Raw genomic sequence first — 15,679 nt, 5'->3', positions numbered from 1 at the left:
GATCTGCAGGGGAAGAAGGAAAACTTTCTTAATTCATTGCTTAATTATTTTCCCTTCATTTAGATGTGGTAGCTGCTTAGAACAGTGCTATCCAACAGACATGTGTAATTTAAAATTTCTAACATGTATATTTTAAAAAGTAAGAAAAATGTGAAGTTAATTTTTAAGATATATTTTAACATAGTATAGCTAAAATACTATCTTTTCAATATAAAATCATTATAAAACCACTATACTATTTTAACCTTTTTTATATTAATATGAAGTCTTTTAAATCCAGAGTATATTTTATGCTTATAGGATGTCTCTATTCCAACTAGCCACATTTCAAGTGCTCAGAAGCTGCTTCTGTGGCTAGTGGTTATCTACTGTATTGGACAGTATAGCCTTAACTCTTCTTCTGCTTCTTACCATTGTTGACCACCTTTTACTTGCTGACAGTTGTTCAGATTAAATTTTCCCTGTTCAAATTACTAATGTGGTTTCTGTCACCTGATTAAACTCTGAGTCAGAGTTCAGTTTTCTTTTGAAAAGATTAATAAAACTGATAAACTCTTATCAGTACTGATCAGGGCCCAAAAGAGAGAAAACACAAATTACCTTTATCAAGAATAAAAAAGGGGACATCACTAAATTGTCTCTAAACTTTGAAAACATAAAAGATATTATAAATGGCATAATGTCAATATAAACTAGAGAACATAACATCAATATAAACAAAAGAACTAAAGAGCCTCTTCATGAAAGTGAAAGAGGAGAGTGAAAAAGTTGGCTTAAAGCTCAACATTCAGAAAACAAAGATCATGGCATCTGGTCCCATCACTTCATGGCAAATAGATGGGGAAACAGTGGAAACAGTGTCAGACTTTATTTTGGGGGGCTCCAAAATCACTGTAAATGGTGATTGCAGCCATGAAATTAAAAGACACTTACTCGTTGGAAGAAAAGTTATGAGCAACCTAGATAGTATATTCAAAAGCAGAGATATTACTTGGCCAACAAAGGTCTGTCTAGTCAAGGCTATGGTTTTTCCAGTGGTCATGTATGGACGTGAGAGTTGGACTGTGAAGAAAGCTGAGCACCGAAGAATTGATGCTTTAGAGCTGTGGTGTTGGAGAAGACTCTTGAGAGTCCCTTGGACTGCAAGGAGATCCAACCAGTCCATCCTAAAGGCGATCAGTCCTGGGTGTTGATTGGAAGGACTGAGGCTAAAGCTGAAACTCCAGTACTTTGGCCACCTCATGCAAAGAGTTGACTCATTGGAAAAGACCCTGATGCTGGGAAGGATTGGAGGCAGGAGGAGAAGGGGACGACAGAGTATGAGATGGCTGGATGGCATCACCGACTCGATGGGCATGAGTTTGGGTAAACTCCGGGAGATGGTGATGGACAGACAGGGAGGCCTGGTGTGCTGCGTGCGATTCATGGGGTCGCAAAGAGTCGGACACCACTGAGCAACTGAACTGAACTGAACTGAATCTATACAGGTTTGGAGAAGTACAACTTGTAATTTATAATCAGTTAAATAATGGTAGAGTGACAGGTGAATTTTTTTTTATTTGTAAGGTATATCGGAATAGGTTTTAGAATTAAAAAAACAATGAAACTTTACTACCCCACCCTGGGAAATCACTTAATTCCCCTAAGTCACAGTCTCTTCACTGAAAGTGATTATAAGAAGGTTTACAGGACTTATTAATACAGCACCTGGCACTCAATATCTGCTCTTATTATAAGTGTGTTTATATTTTCCACAGTTAATATTTTTTGATAATCAAGAGTAAAACATTGTAAAACAATACCTCACCAGAGCAGCTTGTACCACATTAACTGTCAAAGGTTTATATTAATAGTAGTTAGGACATGGAAGCAACCTAAATGTCCATCAACAGATAAATGAATAAAGAAAATGTGGAACATATATACAATGGAATATTGCTCAGCCATAAAAAGGAACAAAATTGGGTCATATGTGGTGATGGGGATGAACCTAGAATGTCATGGAGTGAAGTTAAGTCAGAAAGGGTAAACCAAATATCGTATATTAATGCATATATGCATTAATCTAGAAAAATGTTACTGATAAACCTTTTTGCAGGGCAGGAATAGAGACACAGACATGGAGAATGGACTTATGGACACAAGGTGGGAAGGAGGGAGTGGAATGAATTGAGAGAGTAGCATTGACATGTATACACTACCATGTGTAAAACAAGTAGCTAATGGGAAGCTGCTGTATACAGGGAGCTCAGCTCAGTACTCTGTGATGACCTAGACTGGTAGGATAAGGGAGTGGGTAGAACGGAGATATAAGAAGGAGGGAGTATAGCTGATTCATGTGGTTGTTCCACAGAAAATAACACAACACTGTAAAGCAATTATACTCCAATTTTTAAAAAAAAGAACCTAGTCTTAGAATCAACAGACATAAAATCAGGTATTATGGCTCTCTCTGAACTTGGACAAATTCTTGAATTTTCAAAATAATCTTATCTGCAAAATGGAGTTAACAACCAAAATGCCAAACTCTGAGGATTATTTTGAGTAACAAATGAGATAATGTAAGTGTAAATTATTTGAACAAGTAAAGTGCTATACAAACACATTTAATGTAGGAAGCTTAGGTTAAGCATATTGCTAGATTGTATAATGCCTAGCATAAATCTAGTGAGTACACATTTCTGATTTACATAATTTTGAATTTATAAATTGTGCATTTTCTTTCTGTATATTCAAAGTAGTATAATCATTTGATATGTAGAGTTGGAGCTTTTCATGTTTTTCCAGCCTGTGTTGTTACGGTAGAAAAAATAATCATTAAATTTTATGTATGTTTTTGCTCCTTTCTCTTTAGGAATGGAACATTACTAAACTTTCAATTGAATATGATTCTGAGCCCTTTGGAAAGGAACGAGATGCAGCTATTAAGAAACTGGCAACTGAAGCTGGAGTAGAAGTAATTGTACGAATTTCACACACATTATATGATCTAGACAAGTAAGATTTTTTAATACATATAACATTAAATTTGTCATTTTAACCATTTTGAAGTATACATTTAAGTGGTATTAAGTAGAAAGACAATGTACTGTGGGACTTAAGTTCAAAAGTGAAAATAAAGACACGCATAATAGAATTGTGGAGAATTAAATTAACTCAAACTTGTAGCATTTTATTTAACTTCTGTAATTTTTGTTTACCCAAAGACAGACGCCAAAATTACAGACCTAAGTGCATAAGATAAAAATACTCAGAATTTCAGTTCCAAAACTATTAAAAGAATCACAAAATTATCTTTGACTATTCTAGCTCAGCCTAGTAACTTGCCATTCTGGGCTCTCAGCAACATTAATTTTATAGTTTATATGATACATAGCCATCAAGTGCCTTGGTATATTTTACATGTTTGTCATAAATTATTTTATGTGTCTATAGTCTGTCTGAATTTTTAGTTCATATGCAAATTGTATTAATATTATGTAGTCCTCTGAACAATGGTATGATATCTTATTTCTCAAAGTATATTTCATGAAATATCAGTCTTTTGTCATGCTTTGTCCAACAGGGATTCTGTGGTCAAGGTTAAATTTCGGGAGTTTTATTAATATGTGCTGTAAGATTTGAGGATTCATAAGATTTTTTAACATTAACCTTTGGCATACTGTCATCCTTACAAGTGCTGAAATCTCATAATTTATGTACCTTTTATTTTACTTTTTTTAGTTGTGTTCACATTTTATCAAAATAATGAAGCTGATTCTGTAACATGACCAACTATTTTATTCCACTTTTCCAGTTGTACAGAAAATTGTGGTTTGATTCAGGCAACAGTCTTAACTTCCTATTAAGCCAGAAGTCATATATCCTTTGATAAAAACCTTACCTGCTCATTTACCATATTTCTTAACCTTAGAGAGCTGATAGGAAGGAGGCAAAACAAGATAAGGGCAGTTGCTTAAAGTGGGAAGCTCAGTATATAATTATGTTATGTATAAAAGTAGATTGTTTGTTAGACTGAATGTGAATATTTACTATATAAATCCATCATATAAAAATGTAGCATATAGAAAATATCTTTTCTAAGATTTTTATTTTGCTTCTGTTATATAATTAGCAGTGTCCTCAGTAGTATCATTGTAGATCATTATAGTGGACAGATTTCATTATGATCCTAGGTATAAACTCAAAGAATTACATCAAAGCAATATTTCTAAAAGCAAAGCATAGTTTTTATGGTGGTTACTTTCCATACATATAATTGATTCACCATTATATGTGGTATAGAGAAAACTTTATTCTATTTGGATTAAGAAAATCTCGATTTGCTATTTATTAGTTATGTGACCTTGACTAGTTTATTAAATTCTCTTGAGGCTTCAGTTTCCGATCCATAAAGTGATAGAGTATAATTTTACCAATAATTTTTTATGAAGCCTAAATGCTAGTATGCAAATGGCTATAGTGAAAAAGAATAATTGGTTATTCCCAAATTGTATTTAATTTGGTTATAAATACCATTGGCAAGCTCTTTGTTTTTAGTATTACTTGAGAAATTAGTGATCAGAATTAAATATAAAATATATACGTAAGATACATATGTTAACATTTAACAAAAACATGCACAATAGAAAATACCAAGTAATTATCACCATAGTAACATAGAATCCTAATTAATAAAACTTGCTAATTACTCCTTGATACAATATTGGCCTGGTTTAGCTTTTATTGATGATTAGAAGGTTCTCTGAGCTATGCTGCAAAATAGTTTTACATTTCCATATGTATTATTTTTTATTTTTGCCTTTAGGCTTATTAGCCGCTTGTTTTTTCCACTTATAGATGCTTAATTTTCTTTGTCATAAAAGTTTTGATATTTGCAGGCTGTATATTTTTGATATCTAGCAGATGTTTGTAAACTGATTTTTAGATTTGTTGTTTTAACAAGTTTCTTGGTCCTATAAGAAGCTAATATTCTTGAAGTCTTAAGTGCAAATGGCTATGGTGAAAAAGAATAATGGGTTATTCCAAAATTGTATCTAATTCAGATTACCATTGACAAGGCTCTTTCCTTATAGTATTACTTAATTGAGAAATTAGTGATCAGAATTAAATATAAAAGATATACGTAAGATACATATATTGACATTTAACAAAAACGTACAATAGAAAATAGTGATTTTTCATTTTTATTTTCATTTTTACTATCTTCATTTAATTTTCTTATTTTAGACTTTTAAATGTTTATCAAATTATATTGTCCTTTTAAAAATACTAATAGCATTTTACTAATTTTTGTAATAGGATCATAGAACTGAACGGTGGTCAGCCACCTCTTACCTATAAAAGATTCCAGACTCTCATCAGTAAAATGGAACCACTAGAAATACCAGTAGAGACAATTACTTCAGAAGTGATAGAAAAGTGCACAACTCCTCTATCTGATGACCATGATGAGAAATATGGAGTCCCATCACTGGAAGAACTAGGTAGGTATAAGCAATAATGCATGTGGAGCTTAAGAGTTAATAAACCATTCAGAAAAATTCCACTTCTAATTTGACATGTATTTTGCACTAAAAGGAAAAGAAAGGAGAGAAAAGAAAGTCTTAAACTAAGAAGTGATTAATCTGTGTATTATTTACATATGCTATTAATTCATGGTCTATCTGTTATCACCTTAAGATAAATGTCTCAAAGGACAGAGACCATGTTATTTATCATCTATCTGTGAGGACCTATCCAGGGAGTCATTTCATTTTTATGCTGTCAGATTTTTTTTCCATTTCCTTTTTTTTTTTTAGGTTTTGATACAGATGGCTTACCCTCTGCAGTGTGGCCAGGTGGAGAAACTGAAGCACTTACACGTTTGGAAAGGCATTTGGAAAGAAAAGTATGATAATACAGATGATGTTTATATTGTCAAATCGTCATTTTAAAAATATTCACTCTTTTTTAAAAACAAAAAATAGGCTGTTGAAAAAGGAGGATTAAGAGAAATAATTAAAATAGCACAAATGTAATTGAAGATTAACAACTGTTTTCATTTAAATACCCATCTTCCTCCTCTCTGATTATTTCCTCTTTAGCTACTATCAGTACCACCCCTCTATGGTTTCTGTGTAAGCTGGTATCTGATGACTTTAAAGCTAGGATAGAGTTCTTCTGTTTCACATTATCTCAGTGTCAGAAAGACAGGTTGAAGGTGCTCTCAACCTTGTGTTAGGAATTTGCCGCATGAGGATGACTAAAACAAAAGAATGCTCACTTTTATCTTGTTTTTTATTAAAATCTGTCATTTGTGGCTGAAAAAATGAGATTTTATTCCCCAAGGACTATGTAACGTTCTTGAAAAGCTCAATTTCAAACAGTCTTTTAAAATTGGAAAGGCAGTTAGCATAATTTTCTTTGTGTTCTGTTCAGGCTTGGGTGGCAAACTTTGAAAGACCTCGAATGAATGCAAATTCCCTGCTCGCTAGCCCTACTGGACTCAGTCCTTATCTCCGATTTGGTTGTTTGTCATGTCGACTCTTTTATTTCAAACTGACAGATCTCTACAAAAAGGTATTATCTAGAACTGGAGCTTATTTTTAAAAAATACTTTTTATCAAAAAAAAATCACTGATTATACTTCTTTGCTTTTTAATCTTAGGTGAAGAAGAACAGTTCCCCTCCCCTTTCCCTTTATGGGCAACTATTATGGCGTGAATTTTTCTATACAGCAGCAACAAATAATCCACGCTTTGACAAAATGGAAGGAAACCCCATTTGTGTTCAGATTCCATGGGATAAGAATCCTGAGGCTTTAGCAAAATGGGCAGAAGGACGCACAGGCTTTCCATGGATTGATGCCATCATGACACAGCTTCGTCAGGAGGGTTGGATTCATCATTTAGCCAGACATGCAGTTGCTTGTTTCCTGACACGAGGTGACCTGTGGATTAGTTGGGAAGAAGGAATGAAGGTAAATGTTCTTCCAACTAATGTAGTATGGCTTTATTTTGAAGAACTCTATACCTTTTATATATATACACACACACACGTATATATATAAAACAGTTCCTAAAAGTTGTCTATTATATAGATTCGTTTATAGTCTTGTTTCTTTTTTTCAATAGAAAAGCATTTATTTCTTAACTATAGAGGCAACTTTTGGGCATAATCAGAGTGCATTAACCTGAAGTCAGTTAACCTGAAGTCATTTCAGTGGCTAAATCAGCTTACCCATCAAGGGAACTCTAAAATTTAATACTCTGGACTTAGCAGATTGATGTATATTTATAGGTGATCATTTCTGCCACATAAAGGATTCATCAAAGAGTCTTAGAAATAGCCATCTTTATATTATAAATTATAAAATATAAATCATTTTGCCTCACTTCAACACCTTAGCTTTTTATGTAATGTGATGCATACTACATTTTGTGACATCGTCTTATGGGTATATATAAGAGGACTTAAATATGTTTTACCTTCCTATCTATATCATAAATTTCCCCTTTCCAAAGACCATTTCTGATCCTATGTTTTTTTACATCTCTATTTCCTAGCACCAAGTCATACATGAGGTAGATACATAGCACACACTTAATGAATTTATTAAAATAATTTAATTCTGTTTCCCTTTTGGATCAAGGAATCCCAAATTTAAATTCCATAATTCTAATTAAATTTTGAAGGTCATTTGTATTTGATTGTTCCCATTATGTAGACCAATGTACCAAACTTCCAAGTTTTTTTTTGGTGGTTTTTTTGGTAGTATTTTTGCTTTCTTGAAAGTGTTTACTACTTTTTTTTCCTGTTAAAAAAAAAATCTTCCCATATCCTAACTTATCCTTTTAAATCAATGAGTTGAATAACTTTTACCCTCCCCTTTCCAATAACACTGCCAAGCTTACAATGGTAAATTCTATTCAGAAATCTGTATAGTACTAATATGTTTTTTTCCCTGGAATAACTCATTATAGGATAGAACATAGATAAGGAAACTAACTTTGGAATGTTTAATTTTATAGTTCAGTGCTAGATTTTCTTTACCTTGACTTTTGATCTACAGAGACCTGGAAAATGCTTGCTTTGAGAAATATCTGTGTGCAAACTAATTGATTACCGTTACTTCTGAAGGTATTTGAAGAATTACTGCTTGATGCAGATTGGAGCATAAATGCTGGAAGTTGGATGTGGCTGTCTTGTAGTTCCTTTTTCCAACAGTTTTTTCACTGCTATTGCCCTGTTGGTTTTGGTAGGAGAACAGATCCGAATGGAGACTATATCAGGTAAATCAAGGATGATTATTATTCAGTTTGGAATAGTTAATCCAGGGAGAGCTTGTCATGCTTAAACAACGCTTAAGGTATTCCCCACTCCTGATGGGCAGCAGAGATGAGGAAAAGGGTAATAAGTCATTTAAATGATATTTATTTGATTTGGGTCATTTATAGCTAATAAATAGTATGTTATAATTTGCTTACAGTTCATTTTTCTAATAATTTTTCTTCCTTTTCTTAAAAGGCGCTATTTGCCTGTCCTAAGAGGCTTCCCTGCAAAATATATCTATGATCCCTGGAATGCACCAGAAGGTATTCAAAAGGTAGCCAAATGTTTGATAGGAGTTAATTATCCTAAACCAATGGTGAACCATGCTGAGGCAAGCCGTTTGAATATTGAGAGGATGAAACAGATCTATCAGCAGCTTTCACGATACAGAGGACTCGGTATGTCAGTAAATGCCTTTGATTTGTTTCTTTGGCAGCTGTTTATGTCCCCATCCTTGAATTTCATCTTGATCATAATTTAATAGGAAATTTTTTCCCTTTAGGTCTTCTTGCTTCAGTGCCATCTAATCCTAATGGGAATGGAGGCCTCATGGGGTATTCTCCAGGAGAAAATATCCCAGGTTGTAGCAGCAGTGCAAGTAAGTAAAAAGAAAATTTCTGTACTTAGTAACATAAAGAGATGAATAACAAAATATATTGTTTCTTGTACCTCACTATAATATGTTTTTAAAATTCTATCTAAAATTTGTGTAATAGGTTCCTTGTATATATGCATACATGTACATATGTACACACCCCCTTATTCCATTAGTGACATTTTAGAGCTGGAAATGGCAACTCACTCCAGTGTTCTTGCCTTGAGATCGCATGGACAGAGGAGCCTAGGGGTCTACAGTCCATGGGGTTGCAAAAGGGTCAGACATGACTTAGTGACTGAAAAACAACAATGGAGATGGAAAATATCGTTACATACAGTGGAATTTGGGTCAAAGATCTTGCAAACTGAATGAGGATAGCAATATCAAGGAAAATGAAACTCAGATGTTGTATTTTCAGAATGCCCATTATTTTTTATTCTCTTTAAGTGTATATTAACTATAAGATAATTAAGAGGGTCAGAGGCCCTGTGAATGTGGCCAAAGATTTATCATAAACATGCATAGCGATGCTAGTCTTTTTGCACATAAGTTTTTCTTTACAAAGCCTGGTCTGTAATGGTGTTCTTGTGATATATATAGTTATTTGCCACACATATATTCTTAGTACATGTGAAGAAGTCAGAATGTATTGGACATTTGAATCATCTCAATTTTCAAATGTTCTAACCAAAAATCAGTTCAGTCGCTCAGTCATGTCCGACTCTTTGCAACCCCATGGACTGCAGCATGCCAGGCTTCCCTGCTGCTGCTGCTAAGTCGCTTCAGTCGTGTCTGACTCCGTGCGACCCCATAGACGGCAGCCCATCAGGCTCCCTCGTCCCTGGGATCCTCCAGGCAAGAACACTGGAGTGGGTTGCCATTTCCTTCTCCACCAGGCTTCCCTGTCTATCACCAACTCCCGGAGCTTACTCAAACTCATGTCCATTGAGTCAGTGATGCCATCCAACCATCTCATCCTTTGTTGTCCCCTTCTCCTCCTGCCTTCAATCATTCCCAGCATCAGGGTCTCTTCAAATGAGTCCATTCTTTGCATCAGATGGCCAAAGCATTGGAGTTTCAGCTTTAGCATCAGTCCTTCCAGTGAATATTCAGGACTGATTTCCTGTAAGATGGACTGGTTGGTCTCCTTGCAGTCCAAGGGACCCTAAAGAATCTTCTACAACATCACAGTTTGAAAGCATCAATTCTTCAGCACTCAGCTTTCTTTATAGTCCAGCTCTCACATCCATCCATGACTACTGGAAAAACCGTAGCTTTGACCAGATGGATCTTTGTTGCAAGTAATGTCTCTGCTTTTTAATATGCTATCTAGGTTCATCATAGCTTTTCTTCCAAGGAGCAAGCGTCTTTTAATTTCATGGCTGCAGTCACCATCTGCAGTGATTTTGGAGCCCCCCCAAAACAAAGTCTCCCACTGTTTCCATTGTTTCCCCATCTATTTGCCATGAAGTGATAGGACCAGATGCCATGATCTTAGTTTTCTGAATGTTGAGTTTTAAGCCAGCTTTTTCACTCTCCCCTTTCACTTTAATCAAGAGGCTCTTTATTTTTTCTTCTCTTTCTGCCATAAAGGGTGGTATCACTGCATATCTGAGGTTATTGATATTTCTCCCAGCAACTTGATACTAGCTTGTGCTTCATTCAGTCTAGCATTTCTCATGATATGCAGAGTACATAAGTTAAATAAGCAGGTGACAATATACAGCCTTGACATACTCCTTCCCTGATTTGGAACCAGTCTGATGTTCCATGTCCAGTTTTAACCTGCATACAGATTTCTCAGGAGGCAGGTCAGATCTGGTATTCCCATCTCTTTCAGAATTTTCCACAGTTGATTGTGATCCACACAGTCAAAGGCTTTGGCATAGTCAGTAAAGCAGAAGTAGATGTTTGTCTGGAATTCTCTTGCTTTTTCTGTGATCCAACGGATGTTGGCAATTTGATCTCTGGTTCCTCTGCCTTTTCTAAAACCAGCTTAAACATCTGGAAGTTCATGGTTCACATACTGTTCAAGCCTGGCTTGGAGAATTTTGAGCATTACTTTGCTAGTATGGGAGATGAGTACAATTGTGTGGTAGTTTGAGCATTCTTTGGCATTGCCTTTCTTTGGGATTGGAATGAAAACTGACCTTTTCCAGTCCTGTGGCCACTGCTGAGTTTTCCAAATTTGCTGGCATATTGAGTGCAGCACATTTTAACAGCCTCATCTTTTAGGATTTGAAATAGCTTAACTGGAATTCCATCACCTCCACCAGCTTTGTTCGTAGTATTGCTTGCTAAGGCCCACTTGACTTCACATTCCAGGATGTCTGACTCTAAGTGAGTGAGCACATCATTGTCGTTATCTGGGTCATGAAGATCTTTTTTGTATAATTCTTCTGTGTATTCTTGCCACCTCTTCCTATTATCTTCTGCTTCTGTTAGGTCCATACCATTTCTGTCCTTTATTGTGTCCATCTTTGCATGAAATATTCCCTTGGTATCTCTAATTTTCTTGAAAAGATCTCTAGTCTTTCCCAGTCTATTTTTTTTCTTGTATTTCTTTGCATTGATCGCTGAGGAAGGCTTTCTTATCTCTCCTTGCTGTTCTTTGGAACTCTGCAGTCAGATGAATATATCTTTCCTTTTCTCCTTTGCCTTTTGCTTCTCTTCTTTCCCCAGCTATTTGTAAGGCCTCCTCAGACAACCATTTTGCCTTTTTTGTATCTTTTTCTTGGGGATGGTTTCGATCCCTGCCTCCTGTACAATGTCATGAACCTCCGTCCACAGTTCTTCAGGCACTCTATCTGATCTAATCCCTTGAATCTCTTTGTCACTTCCACTGTTTAACCATAAGGGATTTGATTTAGGTCATACCTGAATGGTCTAGTGGTTTTACCTACTTTCTTCAATTTCAGTCTGAATTTAGCAATAGGAGTTGATGATCTGAGTCACAGTCAGCTCCCGGTCTTTTTTTTTTAATGTCAGATACTCAAAATTTGATATTAAGAATAAAATCTTTTAACAAATTGAACCCTCTTCTGAATTCAGAAATATTTTGCATACTTTTGAGAGCATCAACAGTTAGCTTAGGGTAAAAGGAATGAAAGCACTCATATCTTACTTGCCTACTTTTGTGTATGAGGACATTTTTGCCACATACTCACAATATCCTGGAGCAGTGGTGGTAGGATTCTCATTCTGTGATTTGAGAAATAAGCCTCGAAGAGTTAGACAACTTAACTGAGATCCCACAGTTAGTAAGTAACTGAGCTAAGACTCAGATCCAAGTCTAACTTGTCCTATAGTTCATACTCTTTCCTGTATCACTGGGCCTCCCCTGTAAATGTAAGGCCATGTGTAGTGTTTATAAAACAGAAGATTTTATTATGTGTTTGGCCTACATTCAAATTATTGCTGTTGATGGTAGTGTACTTCAGAAATGTTCTTTCTCAAAGTCTCCTACAATTTAAAATAAACTTTAACAAGGAATCATTTCAAAAGTTCTGTCACATTTCTTACACAGTTCACAGACTGCCTTTTTTCTCTACACTTGAGTTTTAGGAACAGAAGTTCTGTGAAACACTGAGATAACAGGGAGGCAGCAGAGGGGTAGAAAGCAACACACTCCAGTTACCTAGCTAATGAGGGATGATGGTACATACTCTTTCTTAGTTCAAATCTGTATTCATTATATGAAGTTATCTGCAAAGCTAATCATGTTAGCAAGTTAAATTGGAATGATTTAGCTTCACAAATTTATACACATGATGTTTTATGGTAGGATTAATAAATCTGAAAGTAGTCTAATTATGTAAATATTTGCCTATAACACACTTTGTAGCTAGATACTGTGAGGCTTTAAAAAAACAGAAGACAGAAAAGCCACATTGAGCTTGGAGTCTAAATGGAGGTGTGGAAAGAGAAAAAAATAAATGAAGTAAGTGATAAATTGTTAAGATCTTGCCTCCCCATGCAATAGGAAAAAAAGGAGAAGAACACTGAGAGCTAAAGAAACTAGGAAACTTTACTTGGAAGATGGTGGGTGGGTAGCACCTTCGTCTGTGTCTCCTCCTTGTGTGAACTGTCTAGCTGTCATCTGACAGACGCTTAATTCTCTCATCTCCAAGAATGTATGTTTTAGATATGTGCTGAGAAAGGAGGAGGTGAAGAAAGCATGTATATCTTACTGATGCCCTATGTTTTGCCTTCATGATCAAGTGTCTAATCATTGTCATCCAGTAAAGAAATGTTTTTTACAAAATGATTATCAGTGATTTTTCCATTGAATAGGCAACATTTCTGTGTCCCTAAATTTAAGGACAAGTTGTTTTCCTGATTTGGGCATATGATTTTTGGTTCTTATGAAGCATTGTGGATTAGTTCTAAAAAACATAATTCAAATACTAAAAATTAAATTTGTAATCTTAATACATACAACTTGGAATTTACTTAAGTGATTTTACTGTCTTTTAAAACTGTCTTTTAAATACTAACAGGTTGTACTCAAGGGAGTGGTATTTTACATTATGCTCATGGAGACAGTCAGCAAACTCATCTATTAAAGCAAGGTAAGAATGAAGCATTCAAGCATATTGTTCTTTTCACCTTTCCTATCTTAAACGTACTTTTTTTTTTCTAACGTGTAGGAAGAAGCTCCACAGCCTCTGGTCTTGGCAGTGGGAAACGTCCTAGTCAGGAAGAGGACACGCAGAGTGTTGGTCCTAAAGTCCAGCGACAAAGTACTAATTAGGTAAATATTTTAGAGTTTTATTTCTTGCTTAAGCCAGAGTATGTAATTAACATAAATTAAGATAATTTCTGAAATGGAGCTTATCTCTATTTTCAAACCAGAGAATCTGGGGCATAAATTTTTTAAAAATATTTATTTATTTGACTGCTCTGGGTCTTAGTTGCAGCATGCAGGATCTTGAGTTGTGGCATGCTAACTCTTAGCTGTGGCTGTGGGCTTTAGATCCCTGGCCAAGGATCAAACCTGGGCTTCCTGCATTGGGAGCACGGAGTCTTAACCGCTGGACCACAAGGGAAGTCCCAGGCATAAATTTTTCAGTGATTGTTACAAAATCAACTCTGGGACAAGAGAAATGCACCTGTACTGGGCACAGTGCTATACTCAGTTTTACGTCCTCTGAACTGATGATCTTCAAATCTGAAAAGCTTATGGTGTTCTGCTCAGATTTCTCCTCAGAAAAAGCCATCCTTTTCATTTCCTTCCTATGTGATCATGAGTCTAAAACAATTAAAGTGACTTTTAACTTCTAGTGATATTAATAATATCCCTTTGTGAACTTTTCCTTGTATCTTAAGTGTTTAGAAATTTATCTGTTGTGATAGATCTGAAATCTAAATTATTTCCAGTTTGATAGGTAGCTTAAGTTTTTTTAAATGTTGGTCCTTTTTGAAAATGTCAAAAACCCATGCCTGTATTCAGTTCAATTGGTTTTGGAATACTGTTTTATGATTTAAATTTATATGAAAAGATTTCATACAGTGAATTTGCCAGTTAAGACTTTTGTTTCTTCAGTTATCTTGAACTGTTCACATTTTTTAAATCATTGCTGTTTTTTTTAATGTGAACCTAATTAGTCTGTAAATTTCTTGACGATTAGTAAACACTCATCAGATTTTTATCATTCCTTGCAATCAAGCTTTACGCAGTTTTTTTTTTTCCTTACATCACAGAAAACATTCAGAAGGAATACTGTTGCAGCTGAAATTGGTGGGGAGTTCAATACTTTTTCAGTTAAATTATTTTAAAATATTCCTCATTGATGGAAAGCAGTTACATATTGAAATGCATTATTTCTAATAACATTTCTGTGGTTTTTAACTTTTTAAATATATTTGACATAGGACAAATGGTAATTTGTATATAAAGAACTTGGTAAAAGAATTTGCTTAATGTAAATATAAATAGTCACAATTAGTATAGACCCATCAATATATTTTTGATAATTTTTCATGTATGGTAAAAATTAAAATGGCTAACTGATATTCTAATACAAAAAAATCAAAGTTTTGAGAGTCAGTGTGGGAAAATAGGTTTTTAGACTTTCTTAAAAGACTTTGTTAAAATTTTAAGACAGAATTTTTCTTGACATCATTGTTTGGTCTAACTTTACACTCTTTGATAATAATGTTTTAAAAAATGTGCATAATCAAAATTAGGGGTTATAGCCTCTGTTAACATAGACAGTATATGTTTTAAAGCTTCATGTATGCCTGTTTGACCCAAAGTTGTAGAAGTGTCATATGTTAAGTTCTTTTTGTTCTCCCTTTCTTTGTTCGATTACAGCTAAAGTGACTATGTTATTAAAGTATATGCATATATGGAATCTTGTGTACTTGATTTTTTTTCTTTAAAAAATTTTTTTGCTTGTTTTAGGTAAGGAGGAGAGCTTTGGTATGTGAGATGTGATCACAGACTAAAAACAGAGTCTGTAAACTACATGTCACCATTCTGAAAGAAGAAACAGCTACTATAATTTAGTAAAATACTTTACAAAATTATTCTAAGTAAGAGTACTATCTTCTAAATACTTAGTACTTTTAAAAATAAACGTATCTATAAGAAAGATTTAAAACCAAAGAGATTTTTTTTTCAAGTAATTGGGCTTACAACTCTGAATTAGTCAGTATGCGGTAATAATTAAGAGTGTGGGCTCTGGAATCAAATGCCTGGTTCTGCCATTCATCGGCTGTGAGATGTTGGGCAGTTATTAACCTTTTGTGCCTTCTTTTTTCTCA

General features: G+C 34.6%; 1 protein-coding gene across 2 annotated transcripts in view; it reads left to right on the top strand.

Annotated features, from left to right (window-relative positions):
- CRY1 (cryptochrome circadian regulator 1) overlaps nt 1-15,410 on the top strand; it is an 83,766-nt gene extending 68,356 nt beyond the window's left edge. Inside the window, exons 3-13 of one of the 2 annotated variants that reach the window (XM_052639727.1) lie at nt 2,855-2,997; nt 5,302-5,486; nt 5,802-5,890; nt 6,421-6,561; nt 6,650-6,961; nt 8,122-8,273; nt 8,509-8,711; nt 8,816-8,911; nt 13,411-13,482; nt 13,561-13,664; nt 15,318-15,410. In XM_052639727.1, the coding sequence (XP_052495687.1) occupies nt 2,855-2,997; nt 5,302-5,486; nt 5,802-5,890; nt 6,421-6,561; nt 6,650-6,961; nt 8,122-8,273; nt 8,509-8,711; nt 8,816-8,911; nt 13,411-13,482; nt 13,561-13,664 (1,497 nt within the window). In that variant the 3' untranslated portion in view covers nt 15,318-15,410. Of the gene's footprint in view, nt 1-2,854; nt 2,998-5,301; nt 5,487-5,801; nt 5,891-6,420; nt 6,562-6,649; nt 6,962-8,121; nt 8,274-8,508; nt 8,712-8,815; nt 8,912-13,410; nt 13,483-13,560; nt 13,665-14,614; nt 14,735-15,317 lie in introns of those variants that run through there. The other variant, XM_052639726.1, reaches the window with a different exon arrangement.
- The last annotated feature ends 269 nt before the right edge of the window (nt 15,411-15,679 follow it).

This window comes from Budorcas taxicolor, chromosome 5, assembly GCF_023091745.1.
Source record: "Budorcas taxicolor isolate Tak-1 chromosome 5, Takin1.1, whole genome shotgun sequence".
Taxonomy (NCBI): Eukaryota; Metazoa; Chordata; class Mammalia; order Artiodactyla; family Bovidae; genus Budorcas; species Budorcas taxicolor.
This window is presented reverse-complemented; position numbering and strand designations above follow the sequence as displayed.